This window comes from Aulostomus chinensis, chromosome 21, assembly GCF_037954235.1.
Source record: "Aulostomus chinensis isolate RoL2024-O1b breed Wild chromosome 21, RoL_Achi_v1.0, whole genome shotgun sequence".
Lineage (NCBI taxonomy): Eukaryota > Metazoa > Chordata > Actinopteri > Syngnathiformes > Aulostomidae > Aulostomus > Aulostomus chinensis.
The window spans coordinates 11957501-11979151 of NC_141340.1; the positions used below are offsets into that span (position 1 = coordinate 11957501).

Sequence of the window (21651 nt, forward strand, 5' to 3'; positions counted from 1 at the left end):
GTGTGTGTACGCGTGTGTGTGCAGGCAGGAGGGAAGTAATTGACTCTCCTTGCATATTCCAGGCCATATCCGGACTCAGGTCTCCGAGGCCTTGCAAACAGCTGCCAGCTTCCTTTCGTCTATCCTTCACTTTATCCCTCCTTTCCTACCTCCTTTGATCCTTCTTTCCTTCCCTCCGGTCTTCTATTCTGGCTCGGGCTGAATAACGAACGTCAACTTTTTTTTATGTGGACCAAAAATAATCTAAATAAATAATAGTTAATGCATTAAAAATTGTCTCCGAATATCTGGATAGATTTGGTTGATTATCGTTAACTAGAATTTTATGATAATCTAGTTGTTTAAATTGAATTTAGCTTCTTGTGTTTGGACAGCGTTGAACATTGAAGCTTCTTTTGACACTTAATGTAGTGCCCGTAGCTAAAATAATGTAGCACAATACAACAACCCTGCTATGAGTAGGAAATAAACCTTTCGTTATGATTGCACTTTGCTGAATCTGATTGGTGGAGGTGTTGATTTATAACAATGGTCAAGTTGAAAAATAGTCAGGTTAAATTAAAAGGTATGAACACAAAACTATTTTATTTAAATATTAATATTTTTTAGGTCGCATTTAGAGTGATTTGATGAATGATAGAAACAATGACAGCCAGAAACTCACTCACATGTTTTGTAATTTAGTGGATCATAACACACACACACACACACACACACACACACACACACACACTCAACTACTGTTAGGCTGAAGGATGTCGCTTTTTTTCATACTCAACCATAGAAAACTTCATTCATTCAAATTCAAAGAAAACTAAAACATCGATAAAAAAGCAAAAAGGCCTTGCTGGTCTATCATTCAGTTTTATGAGAAATTGTCATAGAAACATGAAACCCATGTGGCAGCACCTTTTTTTAGATGCTGTACTCTAATCACTCAGTTTGTGTTTATAAAACATATTATCAGGCAGCTAAACTCATGTAATAAACATGATTTTACCTGAGATTAATGATCTTTGAAAATGTTTCTTCAACTCTTGTAGCAATGTTGGATTCTTCCTCATCATTATCCTTCCTTATATTCCCCTTTTTTCTGTTAATTCCTCTGAGAAGTTTACAGCAGCTGCAACAAATATTGAATATGAGTGGGGACATATAAGGAGTTATGTTTCTCGGTGTGGACGGCTCTTTACACGCTGGGAATGTGCATCTCAGGCCCTCGTACGCATGACTTCCTGACTTCACTGTGCGTTTGTTTATAAGAGGTCTTAGCGGCTGCTTATTTTCTGCCGAGTTCCACTGTGAAGAGCAGTGGGAGCCTTTCATCTCGCCAACGCCACTTTAGACAATCCTAGACACTGTTAGCAGTGTTTAGAGAAAAGGTAGAGCAAGACAGAGAGAGAGAGATAAAGAGAGATTTGCGGTCAGAGGCTGAGACACACACACACACACACACACACACACACACACGACACCAAACAGGAGAAACAAAGAGGTTCAGCCCATCCTTGAGCGATGACTGCAGAGGGCAAACTCTCTCTGAGGTATTCCCTTGGAAATATCCTGTGGTGTACAGTGTGTGTGACTGTGTATGTCTGTACATTGAAGTGCAGAAGTGCAAATTTGAGTGCATAGTGTATGAATACTGAGAAGACCACCCACCTATGTGATTTCAGTCTGACCGGGACATGATCCTACTTATGTAGTCACAGAAGATAGACCATTTTCATGACCTGTGGGCTTCCAGCCGGAAGTGTGTGTGTGTGTGTGTGTGTGTGTGTGTGTGTGTGTGTGTGTGTGTGTGTGTGTGTGTGTGTGTGTGTTCCATGACATCATATCTTTATCAGATGCCTCGTATTGAGCTCCAAGTGCTCCAGAGACAGTGCAAGCTGACAAATAGATGTCACTGGCTAAAAACTGTTTTAACATTAAGATATTATTACCTGAATAAATATTTAATATCAGGTTAATCTCCTAAAGTGTGTATGATTCAGAGACATCCAGGGGTTGAGTTGCAGCTACAGCAAAGCATCCATAATTTACAAAAAAAAAAAAACATTGAATCCAGCAGGGAAATTATTCTGGGTCAGCATTATCCAGAAACAAATACAGCTTAGTGACTCTCATGTGCTGTCTCCAGAACAGCTGTTACCTCCAAGTTTATAATAGATTTAAATGCAATGAGATCAAAATAAATAATCAAAATAATCAAATTATGATTCATGATCAAAATAATGTCAAATAGTGAAATTGTGGCGATGATTTGAGTGTGCTTTGTCTTGTCAGTCTGCATGATGGTAAACATCAAGTTTTAAAATGTTTTTTTTTTTCTGAATAGGAGCGGCATGGCTCAGAGGTAGAGTGTTTGTCTAGCAACTGAAGGGTCACTGGTTTGATCCTCACTTCCCCCAGTGACCATGTCGAAGAGTCCTTGAGCAAGATACTGAGCCCCTAATTGCTCCTGATGGCCCTGCGACGGGCTGGCGACCCGTCCAGGGTGAACCCCGCCTCTCTCTCAGTGTCAGCAGTCTGGAAAATGGATGGATGGAGGTTTTCTGAATGAATTTAGTTTTGATTAGCCACAGCACATCTGATGCAGCGTCATGAGATTAATTTCTAGTCGTTTGCCCTGCGACGCCACTGAAGAGTAACCTTCAAACATCTCTCTCCATATTCTTTCTCTGTATTTCATATTCATATGGAGGAGGAGGGAGGCATGGTGGTGCAGGGGTTATCACTGTCGCCTCACAGCAAGAAGGTTCCGGGTTTGAGCCCTGAGTCAAGAGGGGACGAGGCTGATTGATACTCTAAATTGACCGTAGGTGTGACTGTGAGTGTGAATGGTTGTCTGTCTCTATGTGTTGGCCCTGTGATGGACTGGTGACCTGTCCAGGGTGAACTCTCGCCTGAAAGCCCCTGGGATAGGCTTCAGCCCCCCCACGACCCTTAACAGAACAAGAGGAAGAAAATGGATTGATGGATGGATGGATGGAGGAGGAGATTTTTTCTTTCCTAGACTCAGCTCTCTTCCTTCGGTGCTTTCTTCCTCCTCTGTATACTCGGCGTGTCCTCATACCGTCTCCTGGGATCCCAGTTGTAAAAGATAACACAATGGAATTGTTGTGCGAATGGATTCAGGAAAAAAAAACTTGATGGAAAACAGAGGAGAGCACTCTCTTCTAGCTTGTTTTTAGAGAGAACATGGCTTGATTAGGTTAGAACTAATGGAAATTAAAAGGAAAAAGCAGGGACAAACTAAAAGGTGAAAATTCTTGGCCTCTATAGACACAACAAAGCCAGTTCATTGGAAGCAAACTTACTCCCTGTGCAGATGTAAAGGGTTTATTCCAAGCTAAGAGAAACACTATGATTATTTTTTCAGGCAATTATAAAATATCCAACATAGTTGTAAAGATTATATTATCAAAAGATGCCTCCAAATTCTACATACAGTTCCTTTAATATACAGCTGCTGTGTACTTCCTGATACTTGATTCTACTTGTAGGATTTCCAGAGTTAAACGTTGTAACTTAAGACTTTTGCCACCAGCAGTTTTTATCCTTCATACTATTCACAAGCTACTACTGTTGCAAGTCCTTTACTGTGGGAAATATGTGTTATACAAGTTTAATCCCAGGGCTGGTATTGATTTACTCCCAGGTTACCTCTTTTGTAGACATATTTGTTTTCACTGCACAGGTTGCAGGTACTAAAAACAAGACAGCTTAAACTGTGTGCATGTGAATGGCAGACAGAACTCCTCCTTGTATAAAGTATCTTTTGAAAACAGACTCCTGGGTCCAGAATGCACAAGTCAGGCTTAATTGTTCCTCAGAATTTAGTAGATTGAATGTGTGTGAATCGCGACACTGTTAGAACATCATAGAGGTTTAGCTTCTTTATTTACATCGCCTGCAACAACAACAACCTGAAGTAACTATTCACATTGTGCTGAAATGTTTTGTCAGCCATTGTTTTCAAAAAATACACACAAATCTCGAAATGCGGACCAACATGGGGGAAAAATCTTTAATCTTTTTTCTGGAAAAAAGCATGAATCTATAAATCAGCATTATATACTCACACGTGAATCAAAGTGTATGTATTTGTATTGATAACTGAGAGCCGGCGACAGACAGAGGCGTTATGCTATTGGGTTGTACAGTCATACAGTTCTCATGAACACGTCTCAGGAACACCTTTAGAGAAATTCTTCAAATAAGGCACAAATGTTCACTCCGACTTGAGGGTGATTTGAAAAGATTTTGGCTGTCAAAGGTCAAGGTGACAGGCACGAGACATACAACCACAATGCAGTGTTTCTAGTTTCTCTTTAGGTTTTATCTTCTCCCTATCCTCTCCATCGAACATGAAGGTAAAAGTGCAGGATAGATAGAAAAAAATCAAACCCTCTAACAGAAAAAAAAATAAAGCAGGGCAGGACCCCTTCATTTGTTCACAGATATGACACACGGCCTCATAAAATGAAAAATATCCTCAGAACTACGTCTGAGTGGCCCCAGGGGACGCATCTGTAATTGAGGCTCCTTGGGTCCTGCTTTGTCTGTGAAGAGACATAACCGGTTATAGACAGAGGATCAGTGATACAGTTCAAGAGGGTGGAGTACCACTGGAGGCTCCCCGGACACACACACACACACACACACACACACACACTCACTCTGAGGATCATTCATACAGAGACGAGTACAAACACTCACGCACACAAAAAACAGTCTTATTAGATGAAGAGTGATTCATTGTTTCCTAAGACCCGGCAAAGAGCAGTAAATAGAGCAGAGCGCCACACCCGTCACTGTTTCTCTGTCTCACTTTCAGTTTTCTCACTTTCACTGTTTTTTTTCCCTCAGTCTACAAATTTATTTCGTCCTTTCTCATTACACTCATTTATCTTCCCTTAACTTCCATCTCATTTTACAGAGTGTCCCCGCTGCAGAAGTCGGAGATCGTGGATATGGTGAAGAAACACGTGAAAGCCATCACGCTGGCAATAGGTGATGGTGCAAACGACGTCGGCATGATCCAGACGGCTCACGTGGGAGTGGGGATCAGCGGCAACGAGGGCATGCAGGCCACTAACTCCTCCGATTACTCCATTGCGCAGGTGGGCTGCAGACGTAGTGTTAGGAGCTTTTTCTTGAACAAGCTAGTAGCTAGTAGGGAGGACGAGCTAACATCAGCAACACATTATTGGCTGTCTCAATGCTATGTTGATCGTTAATGGTTTAATTACCACTGTATCGAGTGCTAACAAAACTGAAAACTAGCAGAGGTTAGCATATTTGATTAGCCAAGTCAAAGTTGAGCAAGTTAAAATGGAGCTGCAGATGTGTGGTGGTTGGAATGGAGGCTAATATTGATAAATCAGCACGGGCTGAACGATTTAATATTTACTTTTATCTGAATGGAATTATTTTAATTAGAAAGAAATATATGTTTTTCGATTCAGATGAGTTTGAGAGGTTAAATCAATGCTAGAAGGGTCTGTAAGGCCCCCCTTTCTGAAAACATTCATTGTTCTCATTGCTGATAACAATGAATGAGTTCAGTGTAACTTCACCCGTTGCATAGCTTATGTGACTCATGTTAGCAAACAAGCACAGCTACCAGACGCACTGGTGCAAGCTGCTATGAATGTCTTGTCTCAACCAGAATATTTTTTTAAATGATAAGAGCTGTTGCTTTTGTCAAGAGTTTTTAATTGGAGGGGGCGGACCCTGAGGGGTGTGGTTTGTGATAAGGGGTCCCCATGACATCACCTTCACCAAAGATCCTCCCGATGAGCCAATAGCAAAATTCAGCTGCAGTAGCACAGTGTCAACCAATAGAGGGCAGTGACTCTGCATATTTATAAGGTATAAAAACATACAATTTTAATACTTTACATTAAAATCACAAGATTTGGACCTGAATCTATTAACTACACAACTAAATTCTCATGAAAAGTAATGAAAAAAGTGGCTTGATAATGGTACGATTGCTCGTGAACTTTGTGTCACACCTTTCCTGCAAAAAGTGCAGCTGAAAGTGGTTTACACCAAGGACAGTGAGGCTCTTTAGCATTGCATCTCTTTCAACGTCACACAGATCCACACAGTATTTTATAATGACTTTATTGTGCGAGATAATGGTTGTTGTTGAGCCAAAACAGTTCAACACATCAACTTTGTGATTAGATATAGAGAAACCCATAGTATTCCAATTTCATCATCTTAGAATGTGAAAATTTTCATCTGTATTTTCTCAGTTTTATAATTGCACATTGAAGCAATTTGAAAATGTCACGAAATCACAATAAGGGAATTTCCGCTCTTTCTTTTGAAGTCGGTACAAATAATACAAAACTTTGACTGATTAATTGAAAACAGTTGTGACAATAATGCGTTCACATAATGTAGCAGTCTCAGGATTCCAACAAAAAGAACAATATGCGAACAAAATAAATTGAAGCACAAAAGGAATCTGCTGAGTTTTGTCCCACACCAACACATTCTGTCACTGTTGCGGTTATCTCTCAGCCCTCGGCCATCTTACACAACCTCCCTATCGCTGTCGCTCCGCTCCGACAAGGAGTCTTCTTAATATCGTCACTGTTTCCTCTCCTCCGTCTGGATCGTCTCGAATCATGCCAACCTTTCTCCGTCTGTGATTGACAGTTCTCCTACTTAGAGAAGCTGCTGCTGGTCCATGGGGCGTGGAGCTACAACCGTGTCACCAAGTGCATCCTCTACTGTTTCTACAAGAATGTGGTCCTCTACATCATAGAGGTTCGAGCTTTAAAGCCACTCCTACACACACACACACACACACACACACACAAACACACACACACACACACAGATACATTAACAGAGAGGTTTTGCAGCTGTTTGTCGACATGGCTGACAGTGATGGACGAAGTGCCCTTCTGGTGTCTGCTTTCTGTCTCTTTTACACACACGCAGAGAAAAAAATGTGTGTTTAGATCATCAGTGTCGAGACCTTGGATCCCAGGGTCGAAAACTCTGTGTGTGTGTGTGTGTGTGTGTGTGTGTGTGTGTGTGTGTGTGTGTGTGTGTGTGTGTGTTTTGTGGCGACATCTGTAAAGTGACTTTGTGAGGGCAAAAAGGGAAATCTATTATTTTTAAAGGGAAGACTTCTGTGGAAGTTTTAGGATAAGTCAGGCAAGTCATGGGTAGGGTGTGTGTGTGTGTGTGTGTGTGTGTGTGTGTGTGTGTATGTTTGTGTATGTGTGTGTGAGGATGAATGTGATGGGGGCTCCCTGCAGCCCTTGCGTGTCTGTTTCGAGGGCTGTATGTCAGCTGTGTCCCCCTCCCCCCTGCCCTCTGTCTGACATTAAGGATGCCAGCAGGTGCAGGTCCTCCTGGGAGCTGCAGCCTGAAGCCTACTGTCCTGCTCACACCACCACTCATTGCCTGTGTGTGTGTGTGTGTATGTGTGTGTGTGTGTGTGTGTGTGTGTCTTTCCATGATTATCTCACATGATTGGCTCCCTGCAGAGCGCTCCAGGTCAAAGGTTAGAGACTGTCTCTGTCCACTTAGTGGAGACAGAATGAGAGGGATGGGGGGGGGGGGGTGTTTTTTCATGTCTGACCTCAGCCCTAGGGTGTATGCTCCACTGTATGCCCCAGGAATGGCACAACACACACTGGCGGCCCCAAACATTTCTCTATCTGTCCTCAGATCAGGCGTTGTGCGTGTGTGTGTTTGAGAAGGTTAATGAATGTTTACTTTGCGTCAGAGCCACATTTTGACGCAGTGTTTTGGTAAATTAACCTCCATTAAGGTTAAAAGCAGATTCAGCGCCCGCTTCAACCTGAGTTTGGAATGCATCCTGAATGCCAAAAGGCACAATACAGTTACAGGAATTTAAATAACGAGTATATCTCATATTAAAACGGTTTTATACACTTCCTCATGTGTCACAGTGCTTTGAATTAGTGAGCTCTCAAATTTAGAGCCATGATTCCCATGAACTTTGTTATTTTTTGTTGCAGAGAAGATGTTGTCTTCTATAAAATATGAAAATGAGTGTGCCATGAAACTGTAAGGAACATGTCAACTTTTTGAGAAGTACATTAACTTGCCATCCTGCCCAGATTCTGACAAGAAGATAACATCTGAACACTAGTTACCTCATCACAATGACTGCAGTGGAAGGGAAGTGTTAGCCTGTCTGTCATGAGACACCAAATACAGTTTTCTCCAAAACATTTGAGGTTGTGCATGACATTTGCTATTAACTTGTGTTTTAAATTGTGAAGTATTGGAATTTTATGATCAGACACAAAGTTGGAAATACTTTCCTAACTGGGCAGAGGAATTTGAAGCCGTTCGTCAAATCTTGGGCCAAAAAAAACAAGGCAGTGTTTGACTAGAAAAGCGACTGCTGTCAAACGCTGTTCTAATCATGACAGAGTTGGTAAGATAGGAAAAGGAGGATTACTTCTGGACAAACCAAGACCCCAAACCTGATCTTTGGTAAGAAGAATGCACAGAGGAGGAACTGCAAGTTTTGGCAGGCAGGATGAAGGTATGCTAACACTTCCCATCCACCACCATTAGTTGTGCTAAACTAACTAGCAGTCAGCCGGTCTCTAGCTGGAGGGAAGGTTATCTATCTTCTTGTCTGGCTCCAGGGAAGATGGGCAATAAGTGTTTTTCTGAAACAGTTGGTGTGTTCCTTAAATGCATGTTCCTATCTTTTACTATGAAGTACTTCAATGGTCTTTGTCATAGAAAATCCTCTTGTGAACTGAGTTAGAGCCTCATTCAAGTACAAGTGATGAATAGTTTCGTCATGTGCCCATATCAGTTGTAAGCACAGGCACACATTTGGCCACCCTCTCCCTGCTGTTTCCACTATCAGTGCATCGCTAAGGCCGTTTCACCTCTGCTATTATTCCTCTCATCCCCTCTCAATCCTCTCTTTGTATCCCAGCTCTGGTTCGCCTTTGTGAACGGCTTCTCTGGCCAGATCCTTTTTGAGCGCTGGTGTATAGGCCTCTACAACGTGGTGAGTATCCGTCCACCCCACCAACCCCGTCCCCAACTCTCTTCCATTTCTCCCTGTTTTACTCAGCTGATGTCAAGTGTCTGTCTATGACCTATCTCTCACCCAATCTTGCTCTATTTTATCTTCTTATCGCTGTTCATTCTGCATTCCAGAGATTTTTAGTATGCATGTGTCTCTGGAAATTCCCCACAGGCGTTTATCTTTTAAAAATGTTCTACAATTCCTTTTTTTTTTTTTTTTGGAGTCTGATAGGCTGCTGATTGTCCTGCTAGATTAGCTAGTTTTTAATTTTAGTGTGTGTGCATGTGTACAGATATTCACTGCACTGCCTCCGTTCACTCTGGGGATCTTCGACCGGCCATGCAGCCAGCAGAACATGCTCCGTTTCCCTCAGCTGTACCGCATCACACAGAACGCAGAGGGCTTCAACACAAGGGTACATCAAAACATACACACACACACACACACTCACACATTCACACACACACTCACGCATACAAACACACACACACTCACGCACACACACACACACACACTCACGCATACACACACACACACACACACACACACACACCCAATCCATCATTTTCTCGCTCTGCATTTGATTCGTCATGCCTCGTGGCACTCTATGCAGTGATGCCTGCTGTTTGTTTGGTATGCCAGCGAGTAAACAAGAGTGGCGTAGAGACTCAAATATTTCCATGGCAACCCTCATGAGATTCATAAGGCCAGAATAAGAAAGTCTTTCTTTTACTGTATGTGTGTGTGTGTGTGTGTGTGTGTGTGTGTGTGTGTGTGTGTGTGTGTGTGTGTGTGTGTGTGTGTGTGTGTGTGTGTGAGTGGGTGAGTGAGTGAGTGAGTGGGTGAGTGAGTGGGTGGGTGGGTGTGTGAGTGAGTGAGTGTTAATACTGTACATGCAGAACACTTTTTGATGGCAAGAACACAGTAGAAGTTTTCATGTGTGTGTGTTTTAGTGTGGGGCCATATATCTGTGATAGTTTCCATTTTTTTTCTCTGTCTTATTTCTTTCCTCCCTCTCTCTCTCTCTCTCTCTCTAGGTGTTTTGGGGACACTGTATCAATGCACTGATTCATTCAATTATTCTCTTTTGGTTTCCACTGAAGATTTTAGAGCATGGTGAGTGACCTAATTCTTCTTGTACAGACAGCTAATTCTTGTGGTTAACACTGTTATAACTCATTTGTGTGTGCTTGTGTGCGTGTGTGTGTACGCATTTGTCTGTGTGCGTGTTGTCCACAGACTCTCCCTTCAGTAACGGGCAGGGAAATGACTACCTGTTTGTTGGAAACATGGTGTACACAGTAAGAAGCTCACTTGTACTTTCTTGGTGTCTTTGTCCGTTTTTTTTTTTTTATATATATATATATACTTTTGCGTCTTTTGGCCGCTGTGTGTATTTATGTAACACACCAGCGGCAATGTGTTGCTTCCTCAGGGGCCGTTAAAGATCTCTGGTCAATCTGCTTCTCGTCTAGCCACTCCGTCTCCTCTCCAAACTCATCCATCTCTCCATTCACTTCACTTGCAATCAATTCACTCCCCACGGTCTCAGGAGAAAGTCAGCAGTGTTTATTTGTTGTGTTATGTGTGTATAGACTACAGGGAGCTGTAGGGGTCCTGAGTCTTTCACCAGACATCGCTCAGTTTACTGTATAAAATTAATGTTTATTATTTCCACAGTCGCCAGTGAACTAATCCTGTTCTTCTGTTTTGAACTCCCTGTGTGTGTGTGTGTGTGTGTGTGTGTGTGTGTGTGTGTGTGTGTGTGTGTAGTATGTGGTAGTTACAGTATGTCTGAAAGCTGGAATGGAGACCACCGCTTGGACCAGGGTAGGAACATTAAGACACTCTACCATGCCACACCACATGGTACATTTTACTCAACCGTTAATGAATAAGGGGGCAGAAGGTTTCCACGTAAGCGGGTCTAAAAAAACAGGGAAAGCATAGGAAATGATGTGGTTTACCTTGATGTTGCGGCAAAGGTTTGTGGGTTCTCATGCATCTTCATCCAACCACTTCTATCCATTGCCCCCTTACAATATTTGAAACATATCCAGTGGCTAAAACTTGTCTTGGCCAAATAAAAGATGCTACTGTGCTGCAAGAAAGGTTCAGCTGGTTTCATGAGAGACCTGAAAAGGAGGAATGTACATCATTTCTGCGGAAAATGAAGCAAACGGATCAGAAAATAAAGACTGACATCTGTTTGAGGAGCATTTCCCCCATACCGCCAGAGAGTTAGCGCCACTACTTTACTGCTGTACAGTTAGCTATAACGCTGTACCTTTAGCTGCACCACTATAGAGGTAGCTTTACTGCTGAAACTATAATGCAGTAGTTAACTATATTGCAATACATTTAGCTATACCGCTATAGAGTTAGTTACACAGCTATACAGTTACCTACTGTACTGTACTGCAATACTTTTAGCTCTACCGCTCCACAGTTATCTATACTGCTACATTGTTAGCTATACAGCTATATAGTTAGCTGTACTGTTATTCAATTAGTGATATAGCACATTGAAATCATCTCTTGTGAATTTAATAAAATACTTCATTTTGAAATAGATTTTTTTAAAGACAAGCTTGTATGTGATGTTTGGCCTCACGTTCCAGCCTGTCAACTCTAACCAGCTAACATTCCGCTGAGAATTCCAGGGGTAGATGGCACTTGCTTGCAGTAATAATGCTGACATTAGACCCAAGCTGCCCCCCACCCACCCAAACTCACTAGTAATGTTCACATGTATGACATGAAAATATGAGAATAATTATTTGATAATTAGGAAAATAAAAGCACAAGTTAAAGCTTCCTCATTCGGGGTGTTAGTTACTGTATATCAGCATGAATGTCAGAGACTTAATGTTTGAAGGCAAAACTTGAACAGATATAAAATTCAGTTAACGGGATTTTACTTTAAATAACAATCAAGAGCTGAAACTAAAAAAAAAACGGGCCAAGTTGGAATAACAGCGCTGAGTTAGTTTCGGTGACAGTTGCTGAGGCCATGACGGGATTTGACTCATTCCGTCTGTTGGAGAGAAAGAAATTGGAAAGGATGGTCTTATACCTTTGTCCGTTCAGCTGTCCGCACAAGCGCCTGACAGTAATGAAGCAGGGTCCTGCTGGAATTCACAGTGTCCCCTTACAGCCGAACACAGAGCGAGGGATGAAGACATGAGGAAGGAGGAGGGAGGGAGAGGAGAGGTTGTCTAAATTGAGATGGGTCGTATGGAGAGTATTTGACCTCATGCTGTCTTGCTGTTTTACTCCATCTTGTGTAGTTTTCCCACCTGGCGGTGTGGGGGAGCATGGCCCTCTGGATGGTCTTCTTCGCTGTCTACTCGGCCATCTGGCCCACCATCCCCATCGCCCCGGACATGCTAGGCCAGGTAAGTAAAACATGTCACTCATTTCACTAACAGGAGGTGAACGGGGTTAAAATAGCCCATCCACCTACATCTCTTCTCTCCACCCGCCCCCCGCCCCTCTTGCTTGCCAATACATGGCACCTCCTGGGTGTTCCATGTCGGCACTGCTGCACTCCCAGGGGGAGATTTACGCCCCGCCGGCCCCTCTCGCCAGGCTTTCTGCACCTGCTGCCTGTCACCCGAGCCTTGGTCTTTTACTGCCCTCTGTGGAGGTGTTGACTCAAGAGGGTGGGCTGCTGATGATGAGGGTCTGTTGAGGGGTGAGGAGAATGTACCCTTGATTGAGAGACACATTTTAGAGATTGGGGTGGAGGGTGAGGTTGCCCCTGGAGAGTCTTCCACAGGGGGAGGGGGGAACAGAACTCACTTCAGCTCATTAATTCAATTTGTGTCAGAAATGAGGAATGCGGTCAAATATCTATGCAGCTGCTCAGTCTAACTGGGGAATCAGAGAGTCACCCACCAGCCCTCCATTCCAGCATTGCACCCCCCCCCCAACTACCCTTCTACCTCTCTTATTTCCCCTGCTGCTATCTATATTCCCATCTGTCCACGAGAGGATTGGGATGGATATGCGCTGTATATTCCTGTTCAGAATAACTGTCCAACATAGGTACTTAAACTGATTCCGCAGCCGTAACAAAGTACATAAATTCACTTAGCGTGCCTGTTTACAGCGTTTTTGTACCATGTGATGTGCTGTAAAAGTGTGTTTTTCACAGAGTATGTTAGTCCAGTTGTCTCTTTTGTGATTCCAGCTGCTGCTGCAGGGGATATTTCCTGATGGGGTTTTTTCTTTCTTTTTTTAAAATCCAGATTCATTTTCTCTCTCCCTCTGGGAGCTGCATTGTCTCTATGTCTCTGGATCCAAATGTAAAACGCAGGAAACAAAAGGGATATGGGCAATAAAGTTGAAGTGAAGGACGTCACGGTGCATGAAGCATTTACCGCCATTTTGATTTCATGACTTGAGTTTGTGAAACAACCAAAAGGGGAGAGATTTGGTATGAAAAAAAAAAAGTTAAAAAAAATTGAGGTATTTACATCCAACAAGCAACAGATGATGAAAGGAAGTTGTGAAAGAGTGAGATTACAGGGAACCGCAGGAGGATATGTGGGTGTATGAGGCAAGACAGACAAGCAGGCTGTGGTTAGATACATGATTAATCCCTGGAGACAGACTCAGGATAGGGGTCAGAGGTCAGCGGGCCATGCTGTAGACAGGTAGTCAGGATCACTGGTTAGTCACCACCACAGCAGAAGCTTTCATTTATGGGAAAACTGTGCTTGCGGTGTCAACGCGGGAATGAGAAAGCTGTTGAATATGTTTGTCTAACATCAAGGGTATTCAACTTTGGCTAACTCTGATCCTTTAAGGCTTTCGGCGTGTGGTCTTATATTTCTCTCTGCTTTTGTCACGTGTGTTTCTCTGTGCGAGCTTCACAGACAAATAACTCAATTTGAGTTGAAAAATAAATGGAGCCTGTGTGCTGTCCTTGCAGGCTGGCAGGGTGATGCAGTGCTGGCATTTCTGGTTGGGCCTGATCCTGGTGCCCACGGCGTGTTTACTCAAAGATTTCGCTTGGGCATCGTGAGTAGAACACTTTTAATATAAACATGGGAAACCCAAACAGACACTTAATTGAAGCATTTATATGTAGAGTCTGTGTCAACACTTACGCACACTCGAGATTATAATTCCCCTGTCTGAAAATGAAAACAAACGTTCCTTTGTGGGTGCAATGAGCTTATTTCTGCCCTGCAGCACACGTCGCACTGTGAGGAAGTCTCTCCTAGAGGAGGTGCAGGAGCTGGAGGCGCGAGCTGTTGATCCAGGAGCAGCCGTGCTGAGGGACGCCAGCGGCCGCAGGTATATAACATCCGCCGCGATGCATCACGGTATCTCATCGTTCCATATATATATATATAGATATATATACATATATATGTGTGTGTGTGTGTATATATATGTGTATATATATGTGTGTATATATATATATATATATATATATATATATATATATATATATATATACACACACACACACACACATTTATATATGTTGTTTATGTATGTATATGTTATTAATGAGACTAATCAGCCCTGAAGTGGCCACGGAGAAAAAAAATACATATTCTCACCTACACACACATCTATAAAATATGAATAGAAATGTAATAATTGACATAACCTGTTCCATCAGCTCCATCCATCGATTTTGTGACCACAAGATAGAACTTTTACCCTCAGTTTGATTATTTTGAGGCCTCAAACTATAACTTGTTCCCTTCCCGAGACCACCAGGTGAAACTTATTCATTCACTTTTTTGTTTTTGTTTTTTTTATGTGGTCATAAATTATAACATGTTCCCTCAATTATGTAGGTATGTTGTGTTTACACCATATATATTTTCCCCTCCATTTAATTATTTTGAGGACACAAGATACCGTTTTACTCCTTCAATTCCGTTAATCCGAGGCCACGAGATATAATGTTCCTTCTGCTTAATGAATTTGTAGCCATTAGCTCGTAAGGTGACTCATTAGTGATTCATTTGTCAGAACAAGTTATACCTTGTGGCATCAGAACATCTAGATTGAGGGAACAGTTTATATCTTGTGACTGGAATTCCGATGTTTTGCTGTCATTTTTCTCTTATACTCGTCCTGCCTCATCAGTCACACTAAATGTTCTCATGTTACATAATATGTTGTGTTATCATATTATTGTCTTGTTGTTAATTATCTGCAAAATGACATGTCTGACCGTGATGGTGGCCCCGTCCACAGGGCCGAAGCCACGGCTGAGGTCCCCTAGAGCCCCACAGAGGTAGTTTATAGGTTTGGCCTGTCCCGCTGTGTGAACTCTGACCTTACGTGACCTGTGTGCCCTAGAGTGACCTTCACTTGTTTGGATCATATCTCTGTCTTCATTTTTACATTCTTTCTTTCTCATGTTCATGCATTCCTTCACTTCTCCACCTTCAAAATCCCTCCTAGGTGGATCGATTTGAACTGCTGCACGGACCTGGTGTGTTCACTGTGGTCGTAGTTCCCACTGTTGCCATTTAGCCGTGTGCAGCGTCACTAGGGAGTGTGTTTATAGTTTAGATTTGGGAGAAGTGTGTGTACGTAACAGTTACAATATAGCACCATGCTTCTAGATGTTTGATCATTTTTTAGCAGTGCTGGAAAGTTCATTTACCTAAGTACTGTACTTTTGATGTACTTTACTGATACTTCAAATATACTTACATACATTCACAGGGCAACTTATGATTGTTTGACAACTGTATTTACTGTCCCGGTTCAGGATTCAGCTCCAGAACACTTAATGAATGAAGAAATAAGATACGAATTTTTTTTCCTAGTGGTCCATTCTGCATAAAAGGGACTTCAAATGTTTGTCAATTTGCAAAGTAAGCTTTTTTCTTGTGGTTTTACTACTTTTACTGTAAGAAAGTGACTGAGCACTTATTTTACAGTAAAGATTACGACTTGTATTAAACACGATTATGACTCACTGGAAAAAAGTACGTTACTCTGACCAACTATTTCCTCAGAGTAGTTTTAGATCTCAAAAAGAGCTTGAGAGGTAAGTGTGTGTTACAACACCGCTCTTCCTGACCCCTATGCAGGCCCCCGTCCTGGACTCACCCTGCTTTTTAAAACCATTTTGGAAAAAAAAAGCAAAGCAAAGTAAAGTCAAGGAGGGCAGAGAGGGAGCAAAATTTAAAAGAGCACATCTGTGTTTGGAGTTCCTGGGGAGGTCCAGGGGTAGGCATGGGAAAGGGTTGGAAAGGTACAGTACAGGGGAGTCTCGTGGGAGGAGTTCAAACAAAGCACATCCGCGGGTCTTTTGAAAAAACGCCAGACAGAAACATCAGAGTTGTAGCGATCCTTCAACCTCTCGCGTATTTCTACCATCATTATTTGATTCACTCAGCACTGTCATCTATCTAACAGACGTTGTTTTCTTTGGCTGAAGAGTCCTTGAGCAAATATTAAAGGCCCTATTTTTTCCCCTTTAGCAAGCGTTCCCAACAGTCATATACAGCAATTTCAATTCAATTCCTAACATCTTGCTCCAAATTCTGACCTTGGGAAGGTTCCTCTGGCTCCAGTCTGTGACGACTCCGTTGGTCATCATGTTAGAAGTACTGAGTACAAGCCAGTGAAACTCAAACGTTCAATCAAGGATAAATATGCAACATGTATTCTTCTGCGTCCTTGCATTAGTAACGGCTGTGATGAGGATGGAGCGCGCGCGTGTGTGTGTGTGTGTGTGTGTGTGTGTGTTTTTGCAACGACTGGAAGGGGTTTCGTTATTTTTGGTGGCAGGAGGAGAGGAGCCATGACGGCGTGTGGTCCTAAAACAGAGGATCTAGTCTTCTCAGACAGGGGGGAACGTAGAGAGGGAGGGAGGTGGGGGTGAGGAATAGTTTACTGTGGATGTCCTGTTACCCTTCAGCCACTTTATGATTTACTGACGGGTTAAATTGAACGCCAGACACACTCAAATCCATTTTCTTCCAACTCTCATCAGTCAGAAAGCTTGATTCAGTGTTGATCCCTGATAGAGAAATTTAGCTTTGGCTCACGTCCTTCTCCATCAAGGACATACGGTTGAAAGGCCGTCATAGATCTGTGTTTGACAAGTCTCAAACATTCTTCTCGCTAGTTGTAACTGAGGAAGACAGAAGTATTTCGCTGTAGTTCGTAATATTCTTGTGTGGTATTGAAAATTCTCAGTGACCCATAATTACGTGCTGATATGGAACAGCTGTTGTCTCTTTATTCTCTGCAGTCTAAACGAACGAGCCCATCTGTTGACAAGAGTCTTTAGAAAAACACCTTCAAGCGTAGGACGCTCGAACTCGGTGCAGCAGACCGTGTCACGTGAGTATCTTGTTCACTTATCTGAGAGAATATGAGTCTTAAAGTGATACTCCCATAAAAGAGTAGTTTGCTTCTCACTCACTCACAAATAGGTGCCTTGAGCTCTTGAGGATGTGGTTTTTTTTCCTTCTGCATTACTTCTTTGTGGCTCCAGAATGTAGAAAGAGCCGGCCACACATATTTAGCTTGAAGCTAACGGAGACTGACGACAAGCAACAGCAACAAATCAACAACAAAAGTGCCCCTGTGTGCATTGTCTGGTATAATCCACGTCTTCTATCAGTATTATTTTTAGCTCTGTGCTGGAACCACTTCATACAAATCAGAACTCCAGTCGGAGAACAGAGAGACGGTTCTTGATATTCGTATATAATAACTGTGGGCATACAACGACAATGGCAATGGTCTCTACAAACAGAATGAAGCATATACAACAGTTATTGGCTTAACCAGAAACGTATCATAACAGAGAGCAGAAGTTAGTGTCAGTGCAGCTAACAAAGAGCAGCAGATTAGCATCAATGTGGTTAACAAACAGCAGCTAGATCTGTAAATAGAGCTATAAATACATGTAGACACAAAATTAATCTCTATGAATCAATTAGTGCATTCGGCAGGGCATAAACAGCTTACTCACTTCATTGATTCAGCAAGGACCCCACAGCTGAGCATGGGGCTGCCCCAAAAGGTGCCTGACCAAAATAAACCTATACTCTCGCAAAGGCAAATGAAGGAGGATTATAAGAATGAAAAAGAGGGAACTCACAACATCCTCTTCCCTCAGCTGTATGCCCGGTAATCCCCAAACACTTTAATTTGAGGGCCATTTCACCGTTGTTAACGGTCAGTTGCTATTAGCTTCAAGGTACCTGTACTGCAAGTGGCTGGCTCTCTCTGCATTCTGCTGTTTCCGGAGTCACAGAAAAAATTGTCTTCATGAGTTCAAGGCACTAATTATTGAGTACTTGAAAAACAAAATATACTTTTGGGTGAAGAATCATTTTAAATAAACAGCCTTTAATGGGCACTGCACCATCTCGGCAGAGGACGCAATAGACGTGACTAATTAGCACCGGTGAAAGTGATGGATTTGACCGCGCTAGTCCAGCTGCAGGTGGCGTGGAGCTGAATGAGAGAGCCGCAACTTTAAACTGTCCCGTGCCACTAGTCACTATTTATTTACACTGGCAGCTGAACACTGTTCCACATCAGCTGTTCAAAGGGTTCGGCATGCTGACCAGAACATTAGTTGAAGTGTTTGTCAGGTTCTGACAATGAAGAATAGTTTAACACCAATAATAAATATCTGGTTTCTTCAGCTTCACTACTTTCCCCGTTGGCAGGGAATTCCGACTGTCTCGCCAGTACCCGTGTGAGCGAGCGGTTAGAGGATTGAATAAACTGCTTGTTTCTCATAAAAGAAAACCTGGTTAATGAGAATGAGGCATAGCTGTACTTCCATATACGGCTCCATTCGCTGATCCTAAAGGTTTGACTTCACATTTGATCACCAAACCTTTTAAGTGCATCTGAGACTGAACTGTGAAGTAGTACTTGATGTCACTGTGACTGCTGCGTGGTGTCATTTCAAACAGAGGTTGGAGTAACTCAGCAGTGTTGTAGATCATATTGATGTGCCGCCCCATTTCACTGATGTAGTGTCCATGAGGTCTAGTTACAGTCAATTTGTATTTCTAAAGGTATATTGTTCATTTCCCAAACACCGCAGTGTGCCCTTCATGCAGAATTCAAATATCCGTAAGGTTCAAAACCGTGTTGCTCTACGGCCGCGGTGCCCAAAATTTTTCTTTGGTGGGCCAAAACAAACTCAATGTTGAGCCGCCAGGAAAAAGCAAACACACTTTGTGAAAATGTAAAATGTTTTTTAAGATCCCAAGTCCCCTTAATTGAATATTTTTTTTAAGCTTTAACACAGCAGAACAACTTTAAAAATGTATTTTTTCTTTTATTTCATTGCAGATCAGTTTTACTTGCGCAGGTGATTTAATTTGCAAAATTCTGAACCAGGCGAACAAAAATGTACTGTGACATGATAATGCAGTGCTGAACTGGCCTCCTCCACAGTCCGACTCATCTGCCTGATCAAATTATGAGAAGCAATTACAGATCCTTCGTGTTTAAAAAGCTTTTTACCTCACAAAAGAGAAAACGACATAAAGAGATTTTTTTATAAAGACTTAGTTGTATTTTATCTTTTGTATTGTAAGGGTTGTTCATATTTAGATCTGGCAGGATCCACATTGGACAGCCCCGCTCTATGGTCACAAAAACCACCGCTAACTTACAGCTTTAGTTCTAATTGTAATGAAAAGCCTCTTGACACTTGACAAGCGAACCATCGATGTTCGTACCTGCTGCCAAGTGGTCAAAAAGTTGGTTCGCTCAGGTTTAAGACAGAAATTATCGACCAGTTCCAGCTGCTTCCGTAGGACTGAGAACAACAGATGTTTTTCAAGGTAACAACTGAGGTGTGTCCTTGTCTCTCCCCCCGCAGATGGTTATGCCTTCTCTCAGGAGGAGCACGGAGTGGTATCTCAATCCCAGGTAGTGCGCTCCTACGACACCACCCGCCAACGCCCCAGCCTCTAGCCCAACCCCTGACCAAGGCTTCGGCTCACCATAGCAACGGATGTCAAGCTGGCAGCATAGACAGACTGGTGGGACACCCCCACACCGGGTCACCAACCCCTGCTGTGGCCTTACTGGAACTATGACCTGACCCTTGAGGGGGGGTGGGGGATGGGGGGTGGGGGTCGATGTAAAGCATGGAGGCCGCCGCTGGCGCATGGAGAACATTTTTTGAGAGAAGGGACCAGGCCAACTATATGGAATAAACATTTTAATTTCCAACACAAGCTGCACGGGCTTGAGCACCCACGCACAGACATGATGAGTCAAACTCAGAGACTGCTACTCATATCTGTATACCCCCACAGCCTGGGTTTGGTTCATGCCACTGTGTGTTAACGCGTGTGTAGGTGTGTGTGCATTCCAGTGCGTCTGTATCTGCCTGTGCATGTATGTACGTCTGCACGCGTTGGCGCTCCTGTGTTTGTGTGCATGTGTTTGTGCGCGTGTGTGTACGTTAGCTTCCCTCTCGTCTCCCTTTCGTGAGGTGTGTTTTGCCAGTCAGTCATCACATGCCGACATCGGAGGGGAGAGGATGTCAAAATTAAGACGCACAGGCGCCGATGAATTCCTTAAAAAAGGAGAGGGAGAGGAGCGCCGCAGCTCCGCACCCCAGCAACAGACCCTCATCCCATCGCAGCATCGAGCCTAGCTGCCCAACACCAGTGATGTCACAGAGGCAGAACGCGCCCCTGAACTGGACCCTGCAGCCCATCACACACCACGCACAGAAGCATCCACCTCCCCTCCCTTTGCTTACTCATCTCATATCTTTCCATCTCTTCACCCCAAAAAATGCCCACGGTTTTTCCTCTTTTTAATCCTGAACACTCCTGTGATTCCTGACGCAGCCTGTCTGGCTCCATCGGCTGATGTAGAAGCAGCAGCAGCAGCAGCAGCCTGGCTTTAGAGCTTCCCACCTTGCACTGGACCATTTCTTTCTCCTTTTATTTTTTATTAAAGTGGACATGTATATGTATTTCATTAATGCCTGTTTTTGTACTAATTTATGGAGACATGTCTTAGAGGGAACATTTTACTTGAACTAGCGCTAATACGCGTCGAAACAGAAGGGATTTGATGGAGACACTCGCTTGGACCTTGTGTTTTTCTGCCTCTGGGATTCATCTGAATGTAGAGTCTGTTGTCTGTGTGTTGAGAACACTTGAGTTTTGGAATGCGAGACTGAAGGGTTGGAGGGGAGGGGGGGGGTATCCATTTGAGTCCTAATCATTAAATCTAATCAGTCCATAGCCTGACCAAATGTGTCTGTCTTTTACTGTTAGCTGTCTCCTCGTGCTGTTTCCTTCAAACATTCCAATATTTAAGCACACTTCACCAAAAAAGTGTATTCTCCCTTTCAAGTGCTCACAAATGGGAGTCTTGAGATCACAAACAACTGCTGCATCACTTCTTCTGTCACTCCGGAATGCAGCCGTGTGTCTTAGCTTGATGCTAATGAAGGTGAAAGGCTAACAACAGCAAAACTGTCCAATGTTGTAGTTCATTTACACATACAGTACAGTTATAGTAAAGGAATTATAGTACAGCACGATGGATTGTATGGTTTGTGACATTTTTGGACAGTTTTGCTGTTACTTTGTAAG

General features: G+C 42.9%; 1 protein-coding gene across 12 annotated transcripts in view; it reads left to right on the forward strand.

The window, feature by feature from the left end:
• Positions 1–21255, forward strand: part of atp8a2 (ATPase phospholipid transporting 8A2) — a 56387-nt gene extending 35132 nt beyond the window's left edge. For all 12 annotated transcript variants that reach the window (XM_086190695.1, XM_086190696.1, XM_086190698.1 and 9 more), the window contains 12 exons: positions 4943–5126; positions 6679–6789; positions 8963–9037; positions 9351–9473; positions 10096–10174; positions 10298–10359; positions 10832–10888; positions 12349–12456; positions 13998–14086; positions 14261–14365; positions 17304–17395; positions 19911–21255. In XM_086190695.1, the coding sequence (XP_086046821.1) occupies positions 4943–5126; positions 6679–6789; positions 8963–9037; positions 9351–9473; positions 10096–10174; positions 10298–10359; positions 10832–10888; positions 12349–12456; positions 13998–14086; positions 14261–14365; positions 17304–17395; positions 19911–20005 (1180 nt within the window). In that variant the 3' untranslated portion in view covers positions 20006–21255. The remainder of the gene's footprint in view (positions 1–4942; positions 5127–6678; positions 6790–8962; positions 9038–9350; positions 9474–10095; positions 10175–10297; positions 10360–10831; positions 10889–12348; positions 12457–13997; positions 14087–14260; positions 14366–17303; positions 17396–19910) is intronic.
• Positions 21256–21651: the final 396 nt, after the last annotated feature.